The 26,928-nt window shown below is 35.5% G+C and overlaps 1 protein-coding gene across 3 annotated transcripts in view; it reads right to left on the minus strand.

The window, feature by feature from the left end:
- The window catches only part of ELP4 (elongator acetyltransferase complex subunit 4), a 158,246-nt gene that overhangs the window by 61,285 nt on the left and 70,033 nt on the right, over positions 1–26,928 (minus strand). The window contains exons 9-11 of one of the 3 annotated variants that reach the window (XM_075048201.1): positions 24,963–25,069; positions 2,450–2,542; positions 2,084–2,105 (exon numbers count right to left, since the gene is read on the minus strand). In XM_075048201.1, coding sequence (XP_074904302.1) covers positions 2,468–2,542; positions 24,963–25,069 — 182 coding nt within the window. In that variant the 3' untranslated portion in view covers positions 2,084–2,105; positions 2,450–2,467. Of the gene's footprint in view, positions 1–2,083; positions 2,106–2,449; positions 2,543–8,274; positions 8,460–24,962; positions 25,070–26,928 lie in introns of those variants that run through there. The other 2 variants (XM_075048202.1, XM_075048200.1) reach the window with 2 other exon arrangements.

Below are 26,928 nucleotides of genomic sequence, written 5' to 3' on the forward strand. Positions count from 1 at the left end.
ACTACATAAGCTTAGTCAACTACTTTTCTACAATGTTCTGTAAGGCTGTGTAATATCTTAACACTCATGTGGAACAGCTGCACTGACACAATGGGCTGCAGACGTTTTTACTGTCCTAATAATCCACATATTAAAGAGTCCCTAAATACTCATTGATGCGACAGACCATAACAACTCCCATGGAGCTGTTACAGTTTATCAGGTCAGTGATCTGCATACTGAGGATTCCCTAAGTACTCATTGACAGGTAGCATCTCATATACACTTGTACTAAAATAATAATTGCTTCAAAGGAACTGTTAAATCCCAGTTGCAAGAACAAATTAATTTAAAACCACTGAGACAGCACTTTGTTTTTTCTAAAGATCTGACAGATCTAGACAAATTTACTAGACAAACCAAGACATCCGAGCAGAACAACTGTTCTCAAACATTATGGCTGTTTGGCATTGTGGCTAAAAATACTACCCATCTTGCCTTCAGTGAATTACAATCACTACCCTTCTGCTAGGCAAGGGTGACCTAAAACCTGTCCTTGAAACTGGTATAAAAGAATTAATTAAAAACCTGTTATATAGTTAATCATCTTAACTGAAGCCTTGAACTGGTTGTTCCCTATGTCCCCACTTCCTTCCTCTGTGTAGTGTTTTCTTCTGTCCTCACCTCTTAACTATAAATCATTGAACCTCTTATTTTTTTCCTTTTTCTTTTCTTCTATATTCCAACAAGTGTTTAGCTGTGTCATCTCAGATCCTTGTATTTTCTTACTCCATTGTTTCCTCTCGCTACATTTATGCTTTACAGATTAGAGGAAAAACTCACACAGAGTACAGAAACCTTTGCACCCAAAAGAACCTGTAGTCATTTATCTGCTCCCACTCACTGCACCATGCAATGGCACAACTGATTCACACTCTAGACAACTTTCTGGCTTCATCTGAGTTTCAGACAAAGCTGAGTGTGGAAGCTTTCACACAGACTACCAAAGAGAGTGAATGACTATATGGAAACTGCCAACAGCCAAAACACAGCTCCTCTAAAGGCAGAAATCCAGAAGAAAGGGCTGATTCACAAAGTCAAACTAGAATACCTTAGAGTCTATGCCCATGAGGGACTTCAGCCTGATAATGCTATCCTCTGCCATTTGGTAAAGGCAGCAGTATATATATCACTGGAATTCTTCAGGGCTAAGTCTGATACTCCTACTAGTTCTTACATCATTTGCTCCACAGGGCTCTGAAATCATACACTTCAAGTATTATTTATAGTCCAATCAAGAAGCAAATCAACTACACTGCTTGTTTATGTCACTTGCTTTTTATGACTCATTTATGTTATGGCTACCAGGACACATAGATCTAGCTGACATCGGTTGTTGTGTGTTTGTGAAAACGTTCTTCATGAAAACTGTACTTCTAAATCAGATGAGACCTCAATCAAATTTACATTAACAGTCAGGGTAGTTGCAGTATTCTTGCACAGAATTCAGCAGCTGAAAGCTGATAGTCAAACCAAGGAACCAAAACAAGAAGCAGAAGAAGTATCAAAATCCCTTCAACAGATCCATGACTTTCATGATACTGGCTATGATAACGGATACAAGGAGATTTAATTAAAGAGATAATATGATAGCTCATAATAGTGTAACACTAGCACTTAGACACTGCAAACTCAGATTGTGACAGTTCATTTCTCAAAAGTTAAATAGCATCATAAAAATTAAGAAGAAAGCAATACTTCTTCCCTTAGAACATTCCTAATAAGTAACTTTTCTCCTCAGTCCATATATTTTATGCTTCCCTTGTCAAGACCTGAATTATTTCTCTGCAGTCTCTTTCTGTATCGTCTTGATAAATCTAAACATATTCTAAACATTATTGCAAAGATTATTCTCCTAGCCCAGTGCTTTGCTCAGGAACACCAACCTCCCTCTGCCCTTCTATTATCCCATTTTTTACTACTGAAGCAAACACGAACCATATATCTTAATTTTCAAGATCCTTGCTATTTAATGTCACTTTAAATATCACCTCTTAAACAGCAGCATACTTACTCTTTATTTGTGAAATCTATTTCTTGCTTTCTCTTCTTACGTTTGGGATGCTCTGCATATGAAAATTCACAGAATGTCTCATTACACTCCTTCAACAATTCCTCAAAAACTTCCCCTTCTATGAAAACCTCTTCTCTCATAGAACTTACATGCTGAACTAATTTAAGACTTAGGCTATGTTGATGAAATCCTAACACAACAAGTTACTGACTTCTGCCTTTGCTTAAGAAGATAAGGACTGGCACTGTTAGCCTGAACAGCTCTCCCAGCCTCATCCTAATAGAGCTGTAAAACACTATTCTTGCTGCAGCCAAAGGATTAGAGACAGGGTCAGGGTGTGTGTGTGTATGTGTAGCTCTCTGTGCAAAGAAATTTAATTGTACTGCAGAGTCTCACCTGTAGTGGCAAACAGGCTCAAAAGCCATGACTGGCAGAATTCTTCTCCAGCCTTCTCTCCTGACGTTGCCTTTCTTTTCCTTCTTCCCTTCCCTTTGCAAAAAAAATAGGAGGAAATGCAAGGTTTTTCCTCTTCCTGTACATCTGAGTTGCAGAGGAAGTTTTTAATTGCTGCAGGGCTTGGCAAAGATAAAGGCAGCAACCATATAGGGAAAAAAGATTGAAGGTTCCTGAGGGGTTGCTGGAGAAGGAGGTAGTCTTAGGAAAATGGCATTTTACAAGAGAGGGAGAGAGAGAAACCAGGAGAGTTAGACCAGGAGCAAGCTTTTGTCCAGCTAAGAAATGGGACCACGGAGAGTCCTTTAGCCTTAAACATTAGTCCAGAATGACAGGACTGAGATCTACGTTTTGATGACAGACTCAGGAGAACAAATGAACCTGGTTCACTCAGCAAAGCAACACATCATCCTTCCAACTGTTGAGAAAGAACTTCCTTGCAAGGGAGGAAGAAGTGTACTTTAACAGTGAGATCTACTTATCATCTGTGCTGTTGTGTGGAGCCTGGCATGGTTAGGACACCAAACCCCTACAGCTTTCTGCAAGAAAGATGGGAGAAATGGGGACAGAGAGCTGGCAAACAGATGTTTTGCATGTGACCTCTATTCAGCTAATTTGATGAAATTTCCCAGTCCAGGTCCAGCAGACCATAGCATTCAGCAGACCACCACTTTAACTCTCAGTGTCCCAGTCCAAAGGTCAACTGCTTCACACTAAATAGAAATACATTAAATAGAAATACATGGGGGTGGGTGGGTGATACCTACCACTGTCTGAACTCCATAGCTTCAGAAACAGCAATAATTGCTTTTAGAATGAGAACTGTCTGAGTACATCAGCTGTAGCCAGGTTTGCACACCTTGTACTTCTTGCCATTTACAAGACATTGTGTAAGTACATTGCCTTGTATGTTTTGATAGAATGATGATAGAATGAAAACCCAGTACCTTAACCCACCCAATCTGAAATCTATCTTGGTGAAAGTATGGTCTTATGACTACTTTGTCCCTCCTTGCCCTAATAAATTTGAGAGCCTAAACATCAGGGAGAGGATACCTTGACTGTTTACCCTTAGGTGTAGACTCTACTGCACAGTCCAAGTTGCAGCATAACAGGCAGTATCTTGACTGTTCCTTGTCAATCAGTCATCTACATCCTGAAAAGGAGGCATGCTAATTCAAATGAACAATTAACAATTGCTAGTACGTTGTTAAAAACTTTTGGAACTATGACAAGTCCGATGACAATAGTCTTGACTCACTATAAAGTGAATGTATGTCTGATGACACACTAACAAGCAAACAGAAGCAGGTGTCCTGTACATCAAAAGACAGCAAAAATCCTCTTTATGAATAAGGATATAAATGCTAGAATCATCATCCTGGATCTGAACTTGCAAATTAAGTGTAAGTTCAAGGTGGCCCAACATACTTCTTTCTCTTGTGCACAGAGAAACACTTTACAGCAAGAATCCTTGTCTCTTAGGCATTTCGTGACTCCCACTGACAGTGGGTTTGTCTTCTTTTGAAGCAGATTTATGTAACCAGGGTCCCTAAACATTACAGGACATGGAAACTGCCTAACAGCAGAAAGACAAAATGAACTGAATAAGCAATGGTGACTGTCCATAACTAATCTGTCTTACATAATCTGCAACAAGATTGATGGTACTAAGTAGGCTTATCTCCAAAAAAGTGCTAAGGCAGCAGAAGACTGAAGGTGAAAAATCCAAAAAAGGGAAATGGTTCATAGGTTTCCGCTGAGAGGAGGAAAGGCGGTGTGATGAAACACCTGAATCAGTAGCCCTGTATCAATGAAAGTGGTTGGATTGATATGCTTTTCTGTTCTTTGTGATTGAAGCCAGTCTTTGAATATTCATGAAGAACAGGCTTCAGTCTGTGCAAAACGCTTTTTTCTGTCTTTGTCTTCACGGGCTCTGGGAAGAAGCAAAGACATCTAAGGATAAGCCTAGAATTTTTAATATTATGTAGAACTTTCATCGATGGTGGAGCTGAATGAAACAATTCATCAAACAGTAGTTTTCCACCAGAGATCACATTTCTTTTGGCAAATCAACACTATTAAGTCACAAGGACTCTATGTTGCTAAGCAGTTCAGAAAACAGTGGCAGTGCCCACAGCATTTGAAGCAGCTTGGTTTGAAGTTCTGATTGTCAGTTGAACTTCCATCCCAGAGGACACAGAATCCTCCTTTGAATCTCTAGGACATAAGACTGACTATCTGGCTTGCTTTTGTTAATGAGTTCATATTCATAGCAAGCCAAGAGTTTGGTTGCTAATCGAGTGTAGCAATAATGAAGTTAAGGCATTAATCCAGCTGCTAAAGGCATTCCAATATTTGGGGTCTTTGTCTGAATCATAGGATCATAGAATGGTTTGGGTTGGAAGGGACCTTTAAAGATCACCTAGTCCAGCCTCCAAGAAGAGCAAGATTACCTGGATTTTCCTATCATGATTCTTAAAACAAAGATGAGGAAGGTGGGCAGATGAAGAGGAATACAGGATGAACAGGAACATCAGCCAAAAAACAGTGACCACAGGTCAAAGATATAAACAGCATTATATAAAGAGTATACATCACAATCACTGCCTGTGTGGCCTGATTTATCACTTTACATCTAGTTCTATTTACTTCATTTTTACAGAGTTTGCAACTCTATATGAAGTACTTCCCAACATTAAAACTTACAGTACAAATGTTGCTAATTAATTATTTTTCAATAGCTCTCTTGCTGTATGGCAGTGTTGCAAATTCAGTAGAAAACGTTGGAAAGTTGTTCAACATCTATAAAACGTTAAGACATTGTTTTTAAAAATGAATGGCTTCCCAAAATTAGTTTTGAAACACAAACACGGCAACATATCACAATACCACAATGTATTGACAGACTGCTCTGATGGAAAAATCACTGTTCAATTTCAAGAGGGGATGCTATAATTTTTATCATATTTTTCTGTTCTATTAGATGCAACACCTTTTTTTTGCATGCTATCGTCTGCTAGCTGTTATAGTTTTTTCAAGACTTTTGTATATATCAGTCATTATGAGGAACACTCCTGTAATCAGAATTGTTTGCTCTGCCACAGATCATACCTGATGAAACCTAAGATTCATTCAAAGTCCCATATGTTCTCTCAGCCTTGTGCCTTAACTTTATTTTGAACTGACAGCACAGTCTTATCATATATGTATTTAGCATATACTATTAGTATTTTAAGCCAAATAACCTGAACAATGATCAGGTCTTTCTTAAACTAGTATGTAAACACTTGCTGAATCCACTAAATCCCTTGCCCCCAAAATGTCTCTCTCTAGATATATTCATGCCCTTTCTTTCATACTCTACATTTTACACATCGTGATCATTTACTTTTATGCCTCTTTGGGAGTTTGCTCTTACGAAAAAATTGAAAAAGAATATCAGCCGAATTCCTGGAGTCAACTTTAGACAAGCCAAAGTATTCTTATTTTTAATTGTAATTGTAATCCAAGCCCCTAAGATTCATCCAACTCTCTGAAAGGGCAAATGATGCCTCTGCTATTATTTTACTTTCAGACTATCTGATTTTTTCTAAATAATGAGTTTTATAGACATATCAACTGGATGCTCATGCAGCTTTCTATTGATTCCATTTGCACAAACACATACTGGGTCTCCTCAGTTTCACAAATCAACAGTCTCTGCAGTACAGTTTTGTGTAAATAGCTCTCATTACTTGCACCCCCCCCCCCCCCCCCCAAACCCTAAATGAGTTTTTTGTACATTTTTACATAAGGTCTTTAGTCAACGGAAAGTCTGACTTGACACTTTCCTTACATCTGTCCTATCTCAGGAATCACAATTATGTGTGGTCTATGAAGTATTTTTCAAGGGATCGATAATATGTGAAGTTTTATCAACATGGCAGAGAGAATTACATATTCTGTTTTATAAAAATTACTATTTTTTTGAAGTTGAATTTTAAAAATCTATTCTATTTTCAGTCTCCGAAAGCAATAATTTAATTTTGAGTGGATTTTAAAATTACGCTACTGTAATACAAAGGCATTGTACTGATCTCTTCTTGCTTCTACAATAACAAAGCTGTTATGAATCACCGCAGTGTGTGTAGATATGGAAATTGATGGGGAAGCCTTCCCTGAATTACAGACTAGCTTTGCATCAACTTTATCTGCTGGTTTTGATGTTTTAGTGTCGTAAAGACTTCTTACCAGTAGCTTCATTGCTGTCACAACTGCTGTAGTTACTTACAGTGCATGAATACCCACAGGACCTAGCAATCCCAAATCCATTAAAGTATGATCAGAGCCCGATTATGATAAATAAGTTTATAATTCAACCTTCCATTTTATAAGAACATAGATATTTAAGTATAAAAAAAAATGTTCAGGTAGTATTTAATGTGAACTTGGGAAACTTTCATATGTTGGTCTTACACAAAACAGTCTCATCCTAATTGAAGAGACCACGTAAGAATCTGTGATTCCTGCTGCTTGTTGCATCTTGATACTTTAGAAGGCTACTATAATAGTTATCTATTTTATAAATTTATTTAGGTTGCAACTTTCCAGTGTAACTTTCATTCAATTTTTCAGAACAGGAAATAGTTCTTTTTCCTATATAAAAATATTCATTGTATCCCAACAGTCTTATCTGATATTGATTTAAAATGTTTCAAAGATAGGTACTGCACTTTTAAAGCCTAAAATGCCATGCACAATTGACATTCAAGAGGATAGACAAGTTTTATGAACTACTTCGGGCACTACTGACTTCCAGTAGAAAGACCTAGTAAGATATGACACCATTTACACATGCCATATTGTGTGCTATATTTGAATGTGCAAGCACTTAAAGCCTATGTCAGCAATGGCTGAAATACATGAATTATAAAAACTGTATCAATATGCATCATTCAACATGAAGAAATACATGGAAATCCTTTTTTTACTAAAAGAACTTCTTTTTGCCTGTAAATACTTTACACAAGGCCATCTGATGATCTTATTCAGATTAATATAGAGAAGTTGCTTGGAAGAAATTACAAATAACTGCATTTTCATTTTGAAATGCAATGTTCAATGGCTCCTATAATTGCACATAAGTACATTTAGAAATCCCAAGGCCAGAACTAGTTGCTGATGAGGGCATAACTGGGGGTTAGAAGACAAATGTAATAAATTTAAGTGTACAATTAAAGTTGACAACATTATTTAAAAAATATACGTCAGATATGTTTTTAAAGCCTGCTGCTTATTTTAAAAAAAGATAATACATTTATTTTTCTCATTTTGGGCAGCTTCACCTTTTCTTTACAATGCACATCTTTCTTGAATTTCTAATATGATACATGAAATAATCATACTACATAATTATGTTTAACAAAGTATTTAAAACTGAAAGATATACCTAAGTGATAGGAAGTAATAACTGACAGGAAATCACGCTTACAATGCTACCAAACTAATTTATTCCATAGTTTCAAACTCAGATCTTTGGTGAATACACCAGGCTACGTGATCAGCACATACCAGGACACTATGACCAATTTGCTAACAAAACTGGTGCCCGTAACAAAGTATCTCAATCACTTTAATACAGAGATTTTATATATATATATGTATAAAATTCTTCATTTAAAGGCTATTTGTTAAGAATTAGGAAGTGGTCAACAAACTTAGTCCCAAAAGTGTAGTTGGTCAAGTTACCATGTATTTAATGTATTACTAATTTTATGTTTTCATTTAAGTCATAAGTCACAAACCATTCTTGGGTAATTAATATGGCTGAATACACCAGAAGTCAAAATCATAGTACTATAGTACTGCAGGTTATAAAAGCAGGATCTGCCTTTTCAGTCACTGCCACTCAGTACTCTCAGAAAGGAGCTGTCACGTACGCTTCTAGGTAGACAAGGAACTGTCGCAGAAACTATTGGAGAAATCAAAATTGGAATATTGAAACCAAAAAAGAAAATCTAAGCACTGAGAAGTGACTAAAGGCCTCAGACTAACACAAAGCAATTGATCAAGACAAGCAGATATATACTTGTAAGTCTTCATAAGCAAAATAATCTTTTTTTATAGACAATGTGTTCAAGAATCAGCAGTTCACCAGGGTTTCAAGATTTAGATATATCATAAAAATATCCCAGACTGCTATGCTCTTTATTTTTAAATTATTTTAAAACCTGTAGTCACTTATAATGTCAGATGTGTAAGCCTTTACATAAAAACTGAAACTGTCTAAGTAACTGGAATCGTGATACTTCATTTTAGGAATCTATTGATAAGCCAGCATTATAATCCTTTTATGCAAGATTAAAGAAAAGCTCTCTAACCAGCATCAGTCCTAACTTTAATATGAATAGCAGGACACGAACCTTTAATTTTTCAGACTGTTGATGAATTTGCAGACCCCAGCGATCCAAATCACCCTCCCTTAATTTCTTTGGCACTGCAGTGGTAACAGGATAGAAGTTCTCCACCACCTCCAAACCCCTGTAATGTTGTTTTATAGAGCACAAAAACAGTATAGCTATTTAATATGTAATAGCAGAGGCCTGAAAAAGATCTCTTTTTTTTTTTTTATGACAACTGTTTCTTCTGATGTGGACAAGAACTATCATATATGAGGAAGGTCATTATCCCAAGTCATAGCATAAAGCTTTGATGTCACACAGGAAGGAATACACAAGAAAATCTCAAATCCAGACTAAAAATTTGAGAAGTTATTTTTTAAGAAGTCATGGTTATTAGCAAGGGGAAAAAAAAAAAAGAGTTCTGGAATCATGTACAAACCAAATAGTTACTACAAAGAACACGTCGAGGCAATAAGATGCAAACGGCTGTGGTTAAGTGGGTGCTCTGCTTGGGCTACCAGGTCTAACATGGCAATATTGCTTTTTGTACCCATGAGAGCTGGTTTAGAGATAGCAGCATCTACACAGGGCACTGTGTTGTGCCACAGAGATACACTCAAAGAAAAAAGGTTGAGAACAAAATTAATTATAATAAATAAATGAACAAATATGGAAAGCAGGACATAAATTATGGGTAGATTTAGTACACTGCTACTGTAACAAGTGAACTGTTACACAGTGGCTGTGTGGCTGAATTATTCTTCCCTGCCTTCAGAGCAGCTGGTTACTAAGATTAATGATTTATATATTCAAAAGGGTCCTGACTCTTCTGGACTTGGTTGGCTGGAAATGCTACAGAAAGCATGATACCCATATTACTTAGCTTCCTCCCCACAACAAAAATAGATACATATACTATATTCAGCTGTCAAGCACTTCAAAAAGATTATTAATTCAGCTTGGACTTAATCTGCTGAATGAAAGTGCTTGAAAAAATGTATTTCAGTTTTAAGAAACGAGAGAAGTATGACTTGATGTGTCAGAAAGAAAATTAGGCTGATAGTCATGCCTTTATGAGTGCACCACTGAAACTCCTCTTTTCAGCAACAGGAAGGACAATTTGGCTGCGGATCTTTATGCTTCTGTTGAAATACACAAATACAGCAAAACACACTGTTACACAAAACAGTGAGAAATCAAAACATATTACAGAATGCAATTCTTCAGTATTTTCTATCTGGATTATCACAGAATCATGGAACCATAGAACACCTCAAGTTGGAAGGGACTCATATATCAAAACAGTGTATCTTTTAACTCAATATATTGGAACTATAGCAGAAAACTACAAAGAAATTATCTCCCTAGAAACTGAATTTTATTACCCTAACTATTCAGAAACTTTGTATTTGAACAAATTAATTATATCTGATGGAGCTAATCATACACATCACTAATGAAAAGTAGCACTCCTGATGACATAGGCTATCACTTAAACTATTATGATAAAAGTGACTTCATACAAAAAGGACAGTACTTAGGAAAATGCAATCCTAGAAGGCTTTTTACTCTGAAGATTATTTGAGTAATCTCACCCAGAAATAAAGGGTCTGTTTTATCAGATAATATTTGCACAGACAGATTTTCAAACCAGTAAGTATACACACTATGAATAAATTTACAATTTGGAAAAGAATTGAAAGATTTCTCCTATGACAGATACAGATTTTGCTTTGTCATTCTTTCTTAGGTTCTGTGTTAGCAAAATCCTGCAAGCAGGTGCAAGCTTTGGTAAAGGTCAGCACAGTAACAGGCCTCTTGTCTGATGTTTGACTAGCACTACTGGTATATTAATAGCATAACGTTCTAACAAATAATACATGACGTTTTAAATACCTCTTGAATTTTTTATCTCCTATACATCCAATATCACACTAGTTTATCTCAGAGAAAGAGTTTAACAGTTTGAATGAATTAAAAATTAGGAAATGCTTCACAACCCCAAAATGCTTTGGTTAGGAGAAAGCGGCAGCCATGCATCTGAAAACAAGGAAGTCTAAGAAAAAAAAAAATCCCTGCCTATACATGCTTTGCTAAAAGTCTCTTGACACAAATAAAAGGATCCTCCCCAACATATGGAGGAGTTGCTATGCCCTTCAGGGGATGGTCTGTAGCTATGTTCACCTCAGGCACGCCAAGGAGAGGTGAATTGTCAAATGCAATTTCAATCATTGGGTGGTTTGGTTGAGGCAGATTAGTTGTACGCAATCATGATAGATAGTTTATCCCAGCCCCAAACTGCCGCTTGGGAAATCTTGCACGCAAACGAACAGAAACTCAGTCATTATTAGTGTCAAGAAGGTACACGGAGGCAAAATTTGGTTGGCAGCCAGGCAAGATGAATCAAGGCGAAAAAGTGACCAATTGCATGTTCAAAATGGAAATTGATAGGCATGTTGTAGTTTGGAAAGATTTTAAACACCAGAAAAAGTCATACATTATTAATTATTCAGAGATAAATATTTAAAAAGTCTTTCTCTGTGGAGAAATACAATTTTTTAAGTCAATGTAAATTACATGTATAGTGTCCTAATTTTAAGCTTCTTTATCGCAGAAGCCTCACTATGACAGGTCAGAGCACTTCTTATTATATAACTTTAAATTTTCCTATTCAGTAAAAATATCGCAAATTAAAATTTATCCACCAAATAAACATTTTTGAAACAAGTAAAAGGTATATTAGTTTTGATGAATTATTTGTAGGCAAAGCAACCATTGGCACCCCTCTCAGTGGAGTATAATGGTGATATTTGTCACCTTTACCTTTTCAAAGGTACCTAAATATTTAATGAACAAAACAGTGAAATCCACCTGTGTGAGCAATCACAATCTTTGGTTCTCTAATAAATAGCAAAAAATTGCTAAAAGAGAATGTCCTCAAGTTTCATTGCCTGAAGTGATATGCTCTGACAAATCTAACAGCTCTTTCTGTGTCATTCCTAATGCACTTGTCACTCAGTATTATCCATCCTCATTAATGACAATGGGAAAGTTTATCTTGGGAACACGTTTTAAATCATCCACTCTTTACAATGGGACCATGAAATCTCTTACAAAACATGAGGCGGGAACTACTCTGACAACAAAACCCCTTCCTGGCAGCTTTACTCTTAATTCCTGTTCAAGGAATAATGTGTTTATCATACAACCATACGGAACAATATATTAGATGAAATTTGAAACAAGAATAGCTGGCTTGATTTTTCAAGATAGGAAGTAATTTTACAGTATTTTTATTATGCTGAGAACAGTAAATCTTTTAGGAATGTAATTTTGTACAGAACCATACTTCCTCTTTTAGGGAAAAAAAAAAAAGCTTAAAAAATACTCATAAAATAGTTTGAATATTCATTAACCAAACACATGATATAAATGATGATACTTCTCTCAATAAAAATGATCTCTAATGGACTATTCCTGGCTTTGTACAAATTCTGCTTTATTTATAGATATTTCCACCAGGTGTCTAGATTGTACATATAACAATACTCTAGTTATGCCTAATTTTCACCAGTAAATATTCCGTTTTGATTATGAGTTCTGAAAACTGATACCCCTCTATGACAATGCTATGCACTTGCAACAGATGGAATGCAACTATACACTTTACTTTGGATGCTCTAATGTAAAAACTGCAATGCTCATTGCTTCTCTTTTCATAATCTCATTCGTAACACCACCAACAACCTTCCATAAAAGCAGCACTTAACATAACTTACTTTCAAACATGTCTTCTCTTACTGCACATTCAATAAATCCTAATCTTTTGGATCAATTTGTAAAGTAATGATATAATTTCAAAACACAAACCTGAAACAAAAAATAACGAAAAACAAATAAATGCTGCAAGAAAGTATTCCAGATATTCTTATTTGTGTGAGCACAGACAACTCCTACACTGAATGTGCAGAATAGTATTGTCCTAAAGGATGCAGATACACACCATGGTGTGGATGAACAAGGAGAAGCAAAAGTAGAAAAGACCATAGTACACGTATAATTTTTACTTCAGACTACAAGAGGAAAAAGTGCTTCTTATATAAGGATATAAGTAATCCACTGACAGCATCGTTTCAGTGTAACCCTTCTACCTTAGAGCCTTACTCTACAAACAAAGCAAAAATTTTCCTTTGTAGGTTTAGGGGCGTTTCAGTAACCTGAATCTAATTCTCATGGCTTTTTTAAAGCCAGAATGCCCTTTTCAGATGAGGAAAAAAAACAACAGATGCAAGTCCACCTCAGAACTGTGTCTTTTCCATATTGTAACTGTGGTCCTGGAAGTTCCTAAAGTAGCCCATGTTTTCTTAGGACAGACAGAACAAGAACAAGCCAGTTCTTCCTTCACTGTTTCCACAGGTTTTCAAAAAACAAAACATAACAAATCAGAAATTTTCAGACTATTGCTCAAGATTTTAGCTGGCAGCAGTGATTTGTCTTCTTATTCTGCAAAACCTCACTTTATTAAAAGAAAAATTAGAAATAATGTGGCTGTTTATTTAACTGATGAGAAATAAAATACCTCATCAGTAACTTCTTATCAAAATGTAAAGGAAACCTAAAACCAACAAAACCTAACCAGGACACTAATAAAATAAAGCAAATATATGTTAATGCCCAGATATTTAAAAGTAACTACTTTCATTAGATACAAATACAAAAATAAAAATTAACCTAATACATTTAAGATAATAATAATTTACAAAATGCTTCTTTACTTAAGCAAAATGTGAATTCCATCTAACTATACAGCTCTTCAAAGCATCAGGAATCTCCTTTTAGTTACTTACTGGAATATCTGCACACATTCAATATTTATGCTATCTTTCTCTCTATCCATTTTTAAACAGAATTAAAGGAGTAGCTAAAACGCTGCCAATAAAATGACAGGAAGGCTATTTTTAGTCTAGATGATGCAGACCAAGCACAAACAGCCCATGGCTATGCTACTATTGAGGATCAGATCTAAATACAAATATTAGATTTACTTCTTATTAATTCCTTATTTTAACGCAACAAGAATTACAAATTAAGTACTGGTTCATATCTCTTAATAAATACTCATCCTAGAAGGAGAACCATTTTTCCCTATATTAGAGCAACAAAAGCTCATATAACTCCTGTCACACTACTCTCTGGTAGCAAAAGGTTTGTAAAAGGGCATTTGAGGCAGCATAGGAAACCTGTAATCCACCCAGCATTACAAAGCCTTATACCAAAAGGTGAGAACTACCGATTAAGAAGTATATGGTGTTGCCTCAGGGGCTTTAGATTGCAGACCTGAGACTAACTGACTTAAGAGACTACAGTGTTTATTGATTAAGCAACATATTACGAAATCCCTAATAAATCAATGAGAGAAGAGATGCAATCAGTGGATAACACTACATAATAAAGAGCTGAAAACAAAATGCTTCTCAGTTAGTAAAATATGGCAGCTCAAGTGGCTGAGGGATGTGTTTATTCTGTACATCACACATACTATATATCAAGATGGGTACAAGCTGTGGCTATCTCTACAAGCAGACTTCCCTTGGTCAGTCCCGAGAGTGTAGCTTCACCATACCCTACTTGGTTCCTACTCTCCATCTGCAAGTGAGCGCTACGAATTCAGGACACTACGTCTTTAACTCCAAAAATAGCCCAGAACAAGGTCTTCCTTAGTTTACTCTTTTCCACTTCATATGATACATGAGATTGAAAATAAAAAGTGATGAATATTGTATTAAATCATCATATTCTGCTATACTTTCTGCCAGTACGCAGGTAACCATCCAAACTTCAGGTTGCGTGTAGAAGCCCTTAAAAGCAAGAAGTAACAGTGAGACTCAGTACACAACCAAAACTTTTCCCCTTGTTCACCTAATTGTGTGTTGCCTCACGAATAAAAGCAAGTCAGGGTGCATCTCTGAAAACTACACTGGAACACTATAATCCTTGACTGAGAACAGTGGAATGTGACTGCTGTTGTTAAAGTTTTTCTGCCACTCGCAGACCCCAAGCCTATCTACCAACTGCACAGTTCTTAACTGCTCCAGCTGGAGAGCCTAGCGCCAACCCAACGACAAGGCAGGTCACTGTATAGCTATTATCCAGACATGTGAAATGTTTTGCTTACAAATACACCATTAAGGTTCTATTCAAACCCCCAGTAGATATTCTGGGTATACCACAGAGACTTCAGAAGTTTCCTCAAGACTCAGCTATCATGGCCAAGTCATCGACCTCAACTGTTTGTATGCCGGTCACACAAAGCCTATCTTTTTCAGAACAAGTGAATGTACAGCTCCTTAGCATAGATTACTAAAGATCTTAAAACTTTAAGTATTGAGAAATCAGATTATTTTAAGAATAGCAAGCACTGTTTTGGATGCAAGGTGAAATTGATTTCTCTTGCACAGTAATACATCCTCCCATTTAAAAGTGACAAACTGGTTTTTATTTTTGTTTTCTGCTTTTACTTTTAAACATGACTCAAGCTGATACACTGCTCAAAGATTAGTGGTTTAATATTAGAAAAAGATAAGTCCATTTGGTAACTGTTTTGTAAACATATGAATTTTATGAACGTCAGAGTGAAAATTCTTCAGTAATTTTTGCTATTACAGTCTTGAAGCAGGACAAAAAATGATGAAGAGCCCATAGACATTGTTTTCATAAGCTAAACCCCATAGGTTTCTCAAACCTTAAATATCTGAAATAAGGCACTTAAAGTGAATTATTTTCAGCAAGTGCTACCAGTTGTTTTCTGAAAGTCAAGCAGCCTATGGATGGTACACGTTGGCACCCAAATTCACTTTATTTATTTATGTATTTATGGACATCCAATACAAAGCTTTGGTTATTGTACACTATACAGTTACTGCTCACTTTCTTCAGAAGGAAGGAATGAGGAAAAAAGGGAGCTGAACTGTTACTTAGTAATGCCATTCAAATTCAAGCTATTATTCTGAAGGGGATGAATACTGTGTTAATGTTAAGCTGGCCAGAAATACCCCTTTAACAGCAATAAATAATTTTTCTCCTTGGAAACAGTCTCACTTGATATTTCAAAAGCTATTGGTTTTAACATGCAATGAGAAATTTTAAATTGCATTATGCATGATAACAGAATCTTTTGAAAACCGTATGTAATACAACCAAGAAAAAGCAAATTTAAAAAAAAAAACAAAATCATGCAACTAAAACAACTGTGAGAAAGAGAGCAATAAAGATGGCATGACCAAAATCTAAGTTTATTTATGCCTTAGGCATCGTAGTCCTCAGCCATTTTGCTTATGACAATCTACTTTTTGCACAATCCTCTTGGCCAGGAATATAAAAATAAAATGTACTCTGGAATTCAGTCACAAATAATACCCCATAATTTGGCCAAAGCAGAAAGTAGTATTTGCACAACAGTTATAGAACATTTTTTCTTCACCTACAGTACTTTCCAGTGTCTGTATATTTTTTAACTCCTGTCTCCTTTTGGCGCTCTTGTGAAGTCTTTCAGACTAAGAATAATGACTAGTTAGCTTTCAATAAAAATAAAAAAAATGTTCCTGTATGTTAACAGTTCAGTAAAGGATAATATTCTTTGTGAATCAGTAAAATAAATAAATCTGCAAAATGGTATGGAACAGTTTTTGTAGAGGTGAAAATTTTAAAGAAACCATCAATTTGTGGTTTCTTTACAGATTTATGTTCATCCAAAATCACTAATATTTTCATGAGACTGGAAATGTTATCCCTTAACCTTGAATTTGCACAATTACAGTCAAACATTTTGGAATTTCTTTGATTAAGCATGTTACTAGTCATAGCAAACATTGCTCTGTTTCCCTACAAAATGACATTTTAACCTTTTCCAAGTTTTAGATAGGGCTATCTTAGAGTTTCCTAGTTTACAGAGTACTTTGAATCACTTTCTACGCAAAGATCAATAATCAAAAGCATAACAAACAGTACTGAGACAAGAAGATCCAGATGGGTGCACATCTTCCATGTGGAGATGTAAAATCATCCTATTCTCATTCTTTTCAGTAATAGCCCTGAACTCCTACTTCAATGCATTTCAATAAGGTTCAGGTATGATGTAGACCTGTGGTTGAGAAAATGTGACTTCCTATAAGCTTTAATTTTTATTTTCCTGCATTTACAGAGATATATAAAATTCAGAGGTCTGTTCTACTGTGTAAAGAAATGATTGAATTCGTTATTTTTTGTAAAGTGAGAACATTATACAACTATGAAATATCATACTGTTATTAAAACTTGGTGGTACTTTAAAAGAGCATTTAATGGAGGTGGCACTCAGTTCCTGCTGAGAACTACTATGAATATGGTGCTTAACTCTTTTTGCTTCTTAAACACTCACCATCAATATCTTTCTAACTTAGACCCACAGACCTTTGTCTAAAAAAATTTTCCACTACCGCTTTAGTGGAAAATATGCTGCTGGTAGATAAAGAGTTTTTTAATCTTTACCAATGAATATTTTTACGAAAGACCTCTTTAGCCTACCTGTCTTCTAATACTAAGAAAGTGAGAATATGTCAACTACTTTATTTGTCTGGCAAATACAAGATAAGTTGACCCATTTATTTACAGACTGAACAAGGCCAATCTATTTCATGCTGCACCACTGACCCTTAACACAGACCCTGTGCATGAGCAGTCCATTACAATATGTACAAGTGACCTTTAATTGCATTAATGGCTTTGTTGCATGTTCTTCCATTGCGACAACACAATTATGGTATAAATATTTCTAAACAACATAATTATTTGCTTAAATAAAAATATATATGAGTTCTGTTTACTAACAAGGAACTGCAGATGCCCTCTATTATAAGTGCTAAAGTTTTGAAAAATTGAATGGAGCCCTCACGTTATACTTGCATAATGTCAAACAACCCATAAACCAAAATTGATTATGAAATAAATTTCAGGATATTACAAATCTTCATACGCAATCTGAAAGTTAACAGTACCTTCCTGTATTCATCTTCAGAATATCAAAATGTTTTCATTTTCATTATTCAGTTTTACATAATAAGAAGGTGATATTTTCAAATTAAATTTTTCCACATGTTCATAAGATACAAGTGTTCTGAAATTCCATGTACCACATAAAACTTATTACTTGATTTCAGTTCTATGTGCCATTAGCATTCAGAGGGTTTTTCTTTTTAAACAGGAGCACTCCAAGTATTGTTTTACCTCAAGTTATTATAATTTAAAAATAATCTCCCAAAACTTTATCTAAATTGTACTGTCACAATTTTAAACACATTTATTTATTCAAAATTGTTTGAAAGAATGTAATACATTTTTGACAGGCAGTCTTTTACAATATTGAAATCAAATCCTTGATTTCATCAAACTCTTCATATTCTGTGCCTTATTCCTGGAAGGCTCATGCCAAAATGATTTAGTTTGATTTTCTTTAACAATGGTAGGTTGGCTTGACAGCATCTGACAAAACAATTCAGTGAAGTACACCATACCAGGTAAAGAGAACCTGAACTGGCTACTAGATGAAATAATGCAAAATGGAGCTTGGAATTATGACAGAATTAGTTTTGCGGGAGAATCTTTTTGCAGTATTATTAATTTCAGATTAAGAAAATGTTACGGTGTTATAATTACTATCCTTTGAATTATGTTTAAATAAGCCAGTGGAAATGTCTTTATTAATATAATAGCGAAGATGGACAGGAATAATCAATGCAACTGCGGTTTGACTGGCATAAATTTCAGCTGAATTTTATTACAATGTTTTACCTCTCTCTGTCAGAAAGCTTAGTTTTATATGCAGAGTTCCCTGCATTTGAGTCCCTGAGCTGAAGTGGAACATCTAATACTAGAGTTTGCTAGGTATGATGCTATCTGCTCAAGGCAGGCTGAGGAGAAAGAGATGTTTTCCACGTAAGCCCCAAGGGGACTTGTATTCTCAAATACATGGGCATGAGAGGCCCCAACGATTTTATTACATTAGAAAATTAAAGAAATTCACTTTCTGTAACATTTCAGAAAAGTTCTGTTTCACCTTTGAACCAGGAATACCTGTAAAGTTTCATCCACGCTCCAGGCACTGGGCAGCCAGGAGGTCACAGCTGTGTTCCCCTCTGCCTTGGTAAAAGCAGGTTCCGTTCGGAGGTTGTAAGGCCCTAACATGGGGTCAGGTCTTGTAATACCCCCAGTGCATGATCTTAAAATACAGAGTTGCTTTTATCTATATACGAAGGCATATTGACTAAGCTCCCAGTATTACAACATGTATCGTGTAGCATATATTAGCTTTGGTGTAACATTGTGTGAACTTTATCGCAGTGAACAAGAATTCATTTCCGTATTTTATGGACTGATTGCTATAGAACTACCACCGCACTTAAATTTCTAATAAACCAATGTTTTGCCTTTTGTCAGCTCTCAGGCTCACAGATTCTTTTTGTTAAAACACTGCCTAAAATAGTTCATTAATTCAAATGTTTGTTTATTTACAAAATTACTCAACTTTATAAACATCAGTGAAATATGATCAGGATTAGGGTGAGTCATTAATGAAGGCTGATTCAAATTTTCTTGGAAGAAGCCTATAAGAAGTGATGCTATTAGAGGTACAGGGAACACTTTCTAATTCTCACTGATAAAGAGGTTGGTAAGGCACCTGTGTGTATTTTAAATATATGCTGATCCCATATGTACTGGTGACAAGGTTGATTTGTTCCTCCAGAAGAAATAGCTCATGAATAACCCTAAACCATTATGTCCATACCTGTTCTTGATGTGTTTAATGAATAATTACAAAATGTTTCTGGGAGCACAGTTCTGGCACTTGGTGACATCATCATCTCCTGAGTCACTTAGGACCAAACTCGTGCTATGCTAATACCACACTGAAGCACCGCAGACATCAGTTCTGACTTCGTTTTACCCACCTGTTTTAGTAAATAATCTATAGCAGTGGCTAACTGCACTTCTCCTTTGCAAATAAGAAGTTTACCACAGTATAGTCTGCATAAAATAAGCAATGAAAAGGGATAGAATGAAAAAAAAAAACCAAAACCACAGAGATTTCAGATGGAAGCTACCTACGATGTATTTCCTGTTTTTAATTGCCAGATTCACCATCTTTAAAGAAAACAGTTTTAAGTCTTCTTCCAAATACCAATGCTGGACACATAGCATACGCGTGAATATCTGGAGCTGCAATTAAATCCTGCTTATTTTGGCAAACACTGATTTTCTGACAGTCCTTTATTGACAGATGAAGAAAGGACATTATTTTAATGCCTTTGGAATCATGTATTTATTTTTAATCCTATATAGACTCAATTGCTGGGTTTTGTGATTATGTTTCCTTCCAAAGACATAACCTTTTACTCTGGCAATTACCACCAGGAAAAATGCACTGCAGAGTGCTCCACAGTACCATATTGTATCTGCCTGCCACCGAGAAACCAGCAACTTCCCTGCCCCAGGACTCCTCTAATTCTGACTTTCTTCTCCTCCTGTTAGGAAACACCTCTCAGAAAAGAATCTCCTGGAAACTTACTTATTTTTGTTGTGTGGCAATTCTTTATGTAGTACATGACACTTGGCTTCAAACTGAGCTGTCTTTAAGGACTTTTATTCTGGTTTGCACAGGTGTTACATAGCCATTAAAAAGAAAATCACATTAGCTGGCTCTTACCTGTGTATTGATCAAATCAGAAAAAATAATTCACAACAACTATTTATTAGACAAACTATATTACACGACTTGTAGGAAAAAGCTTATTCTCTATACTATTAACAATTGACTGTTACCTGAAGACTTAAAAAATCTGCAGTAAAGCAAAACTAGGGAATTAAAAAAAAACCCTCACAAACTTTCCTATTTGCAAACATACTGAATTTATCAAAAATTTTAACTCTAAATACATAATTTCAGAGGTTTATGTTGACCAGACAGTAACAAAGGGAGTTAATCAAATATGAATCTTCTCCAACTGTCTTGTCAAACCAGGTAATGATGTCCTGCCAGCCAAACTCAGAGGGAACATGTGAAACAAATACAAAAGTAAACAGGCCTTAAGCTGCCCAAGGGAAAGTCAGCAAGATGGCAATTTCAATCATTTGGAATAATACTAAAGCAGCCTTAGGCTTCTCTCAGAATGGAAACATGTCACTGTTACTGCAATATTTCAACAAATCAGACTGCAAAAGAAAGGAACACTTATGTAATCGCAGCCGTGGAACAGCGCTTTACGCAATGGTGAGGTGGAAAATAATTAACAGGAAATACCCTTTTTGCGCGCGATTGTAAATGTACCTAAATAACAAACAACGTTTCCTTAGAAATTTCGAGGAGTGAAAAAATCAAATTTAGGCACAGATTCCTTTAGTTTTGATACAGAAGGCTTTGGAACAACAAAGATAAAGTTCTATCAAATAAAACTATGAACATAATGTTCCTACAAACTTTATCAAATGTTGATAAAAGTTACATTCAGCGCTACAAACAAAGCAAAAAGTACTTCAAGAACAATTCTGCTGAAAAGTTTCATTAAGATGAACGGGTAGTCATATCATTTAACTGAGAAATCAAAAAATATTTCAAATATTTGGGGAACTTACCTAATCAGTAAACTTTCAGTATGTGTCTAGTCATGTAGCCATCTTTTAGTCAATCATCAGAAAATCAAAGGCAAATTGGCATGACTCAACCCAAACTTTAATACCGCATGATTGTGTCGTGTAAGCTTGTTTTGTGCGAGGGCTGCTGTGGTTTTAGCAGAGAGATTAACGACCGGACCTAAGCTGGCCTCCAAACCTTGCCCTGCTGATGCCTCAAGCCCTTTGAAGTCTGACCATCATACCTGGCAAAACAACAGTGGGAACTAGGCTGGTGTCAGATCTAATCAAGTTTCCTGCCTCAGCATAGCTAACTATGGGGTACACTAATTGGCCCAATTGCGGATTATACCTTTTGCTACAGATTCAAGACAATAATTTAGTCAAATGATGGTTTTTATCTCCTTCTAATTAAGATTCCAAAGTGGGAAGAAATAGGATTAGACAGGCTAACTTCAAAATTGTGTCCTTTAAAGTGGTATGCACATAAGATAGATCTCTAATAATATTGCCTATAATAATATATTGCTAGTAGCTAACATGAAGATTTGGGAAAGCTTGATACGGCTACTGCACCTTTTACCATAAACGTCTAAGTTTTCCTGGAAAGGGTTGACCTCATAATTTACAAATGGAAAATGAACACTCATAAATATTCATTAAAAACCATTTTCATCCTGAATTTAAAAAAAATCCCTTTAGAATACAATTCAGTCAATCTTATTTTGATGAAGAAGATACAAGAAAAACTGAAACAGTTAAATGATTCTGCAGACTCTAAAGAGGCGGAGTCCCTCCCCCAAAACTGCAATCTAATAAAACAGATTTGACATTTAAGGTTTTTTACTGATGAGGGCCAAACTATAAAGAGTTATTTAACTGGTGAGCAAACCAGAGATGAGAAAATCTGTGTCCCATGCTCTTATTTTAAACTGTAAAAAAAGAATGGTCTAGTGATGAAAATCCTTTTTGGAGAAGTTTTACCATAAATCATAGGTTGTATATTTCTAACTTTTCTTATGTTTTTATGCTTCTTATGATTTTAAAGTGGCATTTCAATTAGAGGTCAGTATTTTTACCCTAAATTGTGTATATAACTAAGCAGAAGCTTTCCAAAAACTGTAATGTACTCAAAATATATTTTCATTTCACATTTAAGCTACATACTAAAGAAGTCATAAACTTAGTTGTACTTTGTATAAATCACACTGTTGCTTGTAACGCACACTGTTGTGCTGCTTTGTTTTTATCACCAGAACCAAACCTGACTGCTGACTCATCACATTCTAACTGCAGAAACCCATTTTAGAAGACTGTATTCACATCCCTTCTTAATTCAATTTTCCCTTGCTCCCATTTTCTTATTCACCTCATTGCTGTAGTCAGCCTAGCTGTAGTCTGCCTCCCCTAATAGTATGAGGAAGAAAAACATATGTATTATAGATCAGTGAAATGTGTACAGGAAGATCACAGTAGGACAGTGATATAACATGTTCAAAAAGGGCTAGTTTGTGTCAGTTCAGCTTATAGAAAGCATATCTCTAACCAAACATGAAGTTATTCAAAAGGGGCTGCAGCTCAGCAATGAAGGGAGAAATTGTACAAGTGGGTCATCTACGCATGTCTAGGGCAACAGGTTGTTTCAAGAGTTCCACTACACCCCTGTTCCCAACGCTTCTGCCCTATGGCTAATTCAATTCTTTTTACAGAGCCTCCTGCTAAAGTTTTTTTTTTTTTTTGCTTCCAATTTACATTACAAATTAGAATCCCAAATTCAGATGGCTGAAAAAATTATATTCTGAGTCAGGATTCACAGTGAGGAACCCCCCCCCCCCAATATGTTAATTCATAGCTATAATAAATGAGAATTTACTATGCTGTGAAACGAGGGAGCATGCTTCTTTGCACTTCTGAAAACAGTAGGAACATTTGTATTTTAAAACCAAACACAGACTATTAAGGTTTTTGTTTCTAATGTACTGCTCAAAAGCAGTCGTTAAAATGGTTTGATACTCACAATGCCTGGTTTCATTAACCGCGTTCTCTGGAAAGTGAGAAACATTATAAAGGAACGTCTTTAGGAAAAAAGCCCTCCTTTACGTATTTGCCTTTAAGTGGCTTCTGAAGAGGATACCTCTAGTTGAGAAACTTCTAGCACTCATGCAGAGATGACCTGCATGAAGAACTGGCTGCCTGATTAACTATTAACTACTCTCAATAGGATTAGATAATTAAAGACATTGATGACCATTAATTAGGAGGAGGGCACCTTAATTTGTCACTTGATAGGGCCCTTTCAATGATTTATAGGTTAGGGCTACTTGCAATTGTGAAGGGGAGGAGGCAGTGAAGAGAGAGAACCCTTAAGTTACCTTATCAAGTGGCCAGCTAAAAAGGGCAGAGGGTCAAATAAGGGCCAAAGTGGTCACTTAAGGGTGAAGTCCCAAACACCAAAGCAGTGCCAAGCCACATTGACCATCATTTGGTGATGGAGTAAAAAATATGCTAATTTATTGGTGGCAATTCTCTCTTTTTATGGTTTCAAGCAGTTAAGACAAGTGGTCTGCTTAAGAGCTTTTCATTTGAAAAGAGATTAAACAAAATGGTTTGTCAGGGATGCTTGGCTGTTTTATGTCTTTGTTAAAAAAAATTTGCCCAGACTGTACCAATGACTATCACATCACCCCGAAAGCCATCTTCCATCTCTAAGCATTACTTGGTTAATAAATACATCAGCTCTAATTGCTTAATAGTGCTATGTTCATTTGCTCTTTAGCAAGATTAAAATGAAATACATCTTTTGTATTACTGCCTTCTATCAGGACTGTCTGCATAAAGGTCACAGAAAAAAGTTTAAATTTAGTAGGAAATTTACTTAAGGACATTAGTGTAAATGATACTGTGTTTAAAATGACATAAAAGAGCGAAAGGTGATTTCAGTAATGCAAAGAAAATGGTTTCTGAATGCTGATAAGGACACTTATCCCTCATACCACACACAATTTTAGGCAGCATTATACATTAAAATCCCTCTACTGGGGTAATAACATGTAGCTACTTTCCCACCCACTAACACAAGTAAGAGCAAGTCATTAACATTTAATTAAATATGCTCCTGACATCCTCAGGAACATGTCATGCTTTGTTATTGAAGGTTGTGGCCTACTTTCTATGTACATTTTAAACCAAAATAAACTATTTATAACGGACCAATTTAGTGCAGCAAATGAGACATTTTTAATCAGGAGGCATATTACAATATTTTATAAAACCATTCTGAACAGCAAAACCAGAACGAATTGAATTTACAACATCTGATGCATATTTTATGTATTTCACAAAACGAAACATAAGAGATGGGATTAGCTCCACCTTTTGGGTTCTAAATAGTGAAACAAAACTGTTTCTCTTACCTCAATGGTGAACAGCTTCCTTTTTAATCTAAAAGCAAGGTCCTTCGTGTCTGACACATCACAGATCAAGCTATTAAGCCGAGGAATCTGCTGTACGTGAACCAAACCTTGTGGAAAGAAAGAGTAAAGGAGGGGAAAAAATTAAGAAAACGCTGTCATCCAGATGCATAAATTAGAGTCTTACAGCAGAATTCTGTATATTTACACACACTCATCCTCCCCTTTTTAAACTGGCGCTTACTACCAGGAGCAATGAAGCAAACGGTGCGATTATACTCAAGTAATCAAGCAGAATAAGATAAACAGAGATCCTTGTGCGAGGAAAACTAATTGCACTTTGGTACAGAAGTACAGATGTAAAGAGGGATCTTAATACTTGTCAAAACTACAGCCGGTTTGTGTGTGATTTTCTCTTGTATTTACAGTAAGCAAATATGGCTATCACCTTGCATGCTGCCCACGGCACCACTGAGTGATCTTTATTTTATTAAATGCACCAGTAAGCAGCCAGCAAAACAAGGCTTATGGGTTACTGATAACCACTGAAGCTCTAATGAGAAGTACTTCATTTTGCACCCTGAAAATGACTTTAAAAAAGTTCCTGGAAAATGCTGGTTTAGATCATGCTTTTCGATAAATTTTAAACCCCATGCCATCCTAGGAGAAATACGTTTTCTTCACGCAGGAAGCTTATATAGCTGTTCAGATGTTTTTAACAGTACTAGGTGCACTGCAAGCTCTGCATTCTGTCAGCTGCAACTCAAGCTGATTTTTTCTGACAAGGACGCTGGATGGTTTTTGTGCAGCCTAATATAGTTTCTGAACAACCTAAGGGTGATTTTCTACATCTGAAAACCAGGAAAATTCTACAGGGCTTCTCAATTACTGGCCTATATTTGCTATTCATAAAGCCAGCATCTAAATGGAAATACTGAACATTTAGAAAAGACATCTTGAAAACGGCAGCTGTGAGAAAAACCCCAAACACTAAATCCCTAATTTAAAATAAGGCAAGTATTTTTTCAGGGTTTTCTTTATTTTTTTAAAAGGAAGAATAAGGGAAGAAAGTTTCCTAAAATTGAAATACTTTAAAAAGCATAATTTTTATGGGTACTAATTACAAAAATTCTCAATAATATTAGAAAAATATTTTTACGCTTTGAAACCTTCTATCCCTGCCTCTAGTCTGGTGACATATAAGAATTATTTGTTTGGCTTTTGAGTTCAAAATCTAATTATTATATACAGGGACAGCAGGTATAACACAGGGTTGCTTATATACAGTATTCTAAAAATTCTACTTAATGATCATCTATATCATTCTTTTGTTATTTTGTTGACTTTTCAACTATTTAAATTTGCAGGCAGCTTAATAAAATTATTAATGTAGGATTCATTAAATAATGCAATAATTTAATTAAACTTCTCCTGAGTAATGTCAAAATCTTCCATCATCTGCAGTAAACACATCATCTTAAAATATATTCTTAAGCAAAAAGAATCCACAAAGTTAAAACCGTTAAAAAATACCTACTTTTAGAATGTTAAATTAAGGTGGCCTAAAAATCAAAAGCTACGTATATTGGCCTATAAATTTTATTACATAGTACAAAAATGATTTATTATACATTTTTACAGGAAACCAGGAAGTAACTGCTAAAACACACATTGTCTTAAAGGATCTCTTCAGTACGGAGAAAAGGAGTATCGAATTGACAGAATTATGTTAGCATAAACAAATGCCACATCACGATTATACAGTTGGAAAAATAATTAGGCAAATTATTCTAGCTTTTGTTCATGGTTTCTTTTTCATTCACCTTTCTTCAGATAATGAAATGTGCACTATTTTCATAGTCAAAAAGATTTTTCTCTGATTTATTAATTACAGCCTGCATACACACAGTGGTGTCTCAACACCATCTTTGCTTCTTTTTCTACACATTCTGCTATGGAAAACACTGCC

The sequence above is a fragment of the Buteo buteo genome, chromosome 16 (assembly GCF_964188355.1).
Source record: "Buteo buteo chromosome 16, bButBut1.hap1.1, whole genome shotgun sequence".
NCBI classification, from domain to species: Eukaryota; Metazoa; Chordata; class Aves; order Accipitriformes; family Accipitridae; genus Buteo; species Buteo buteo.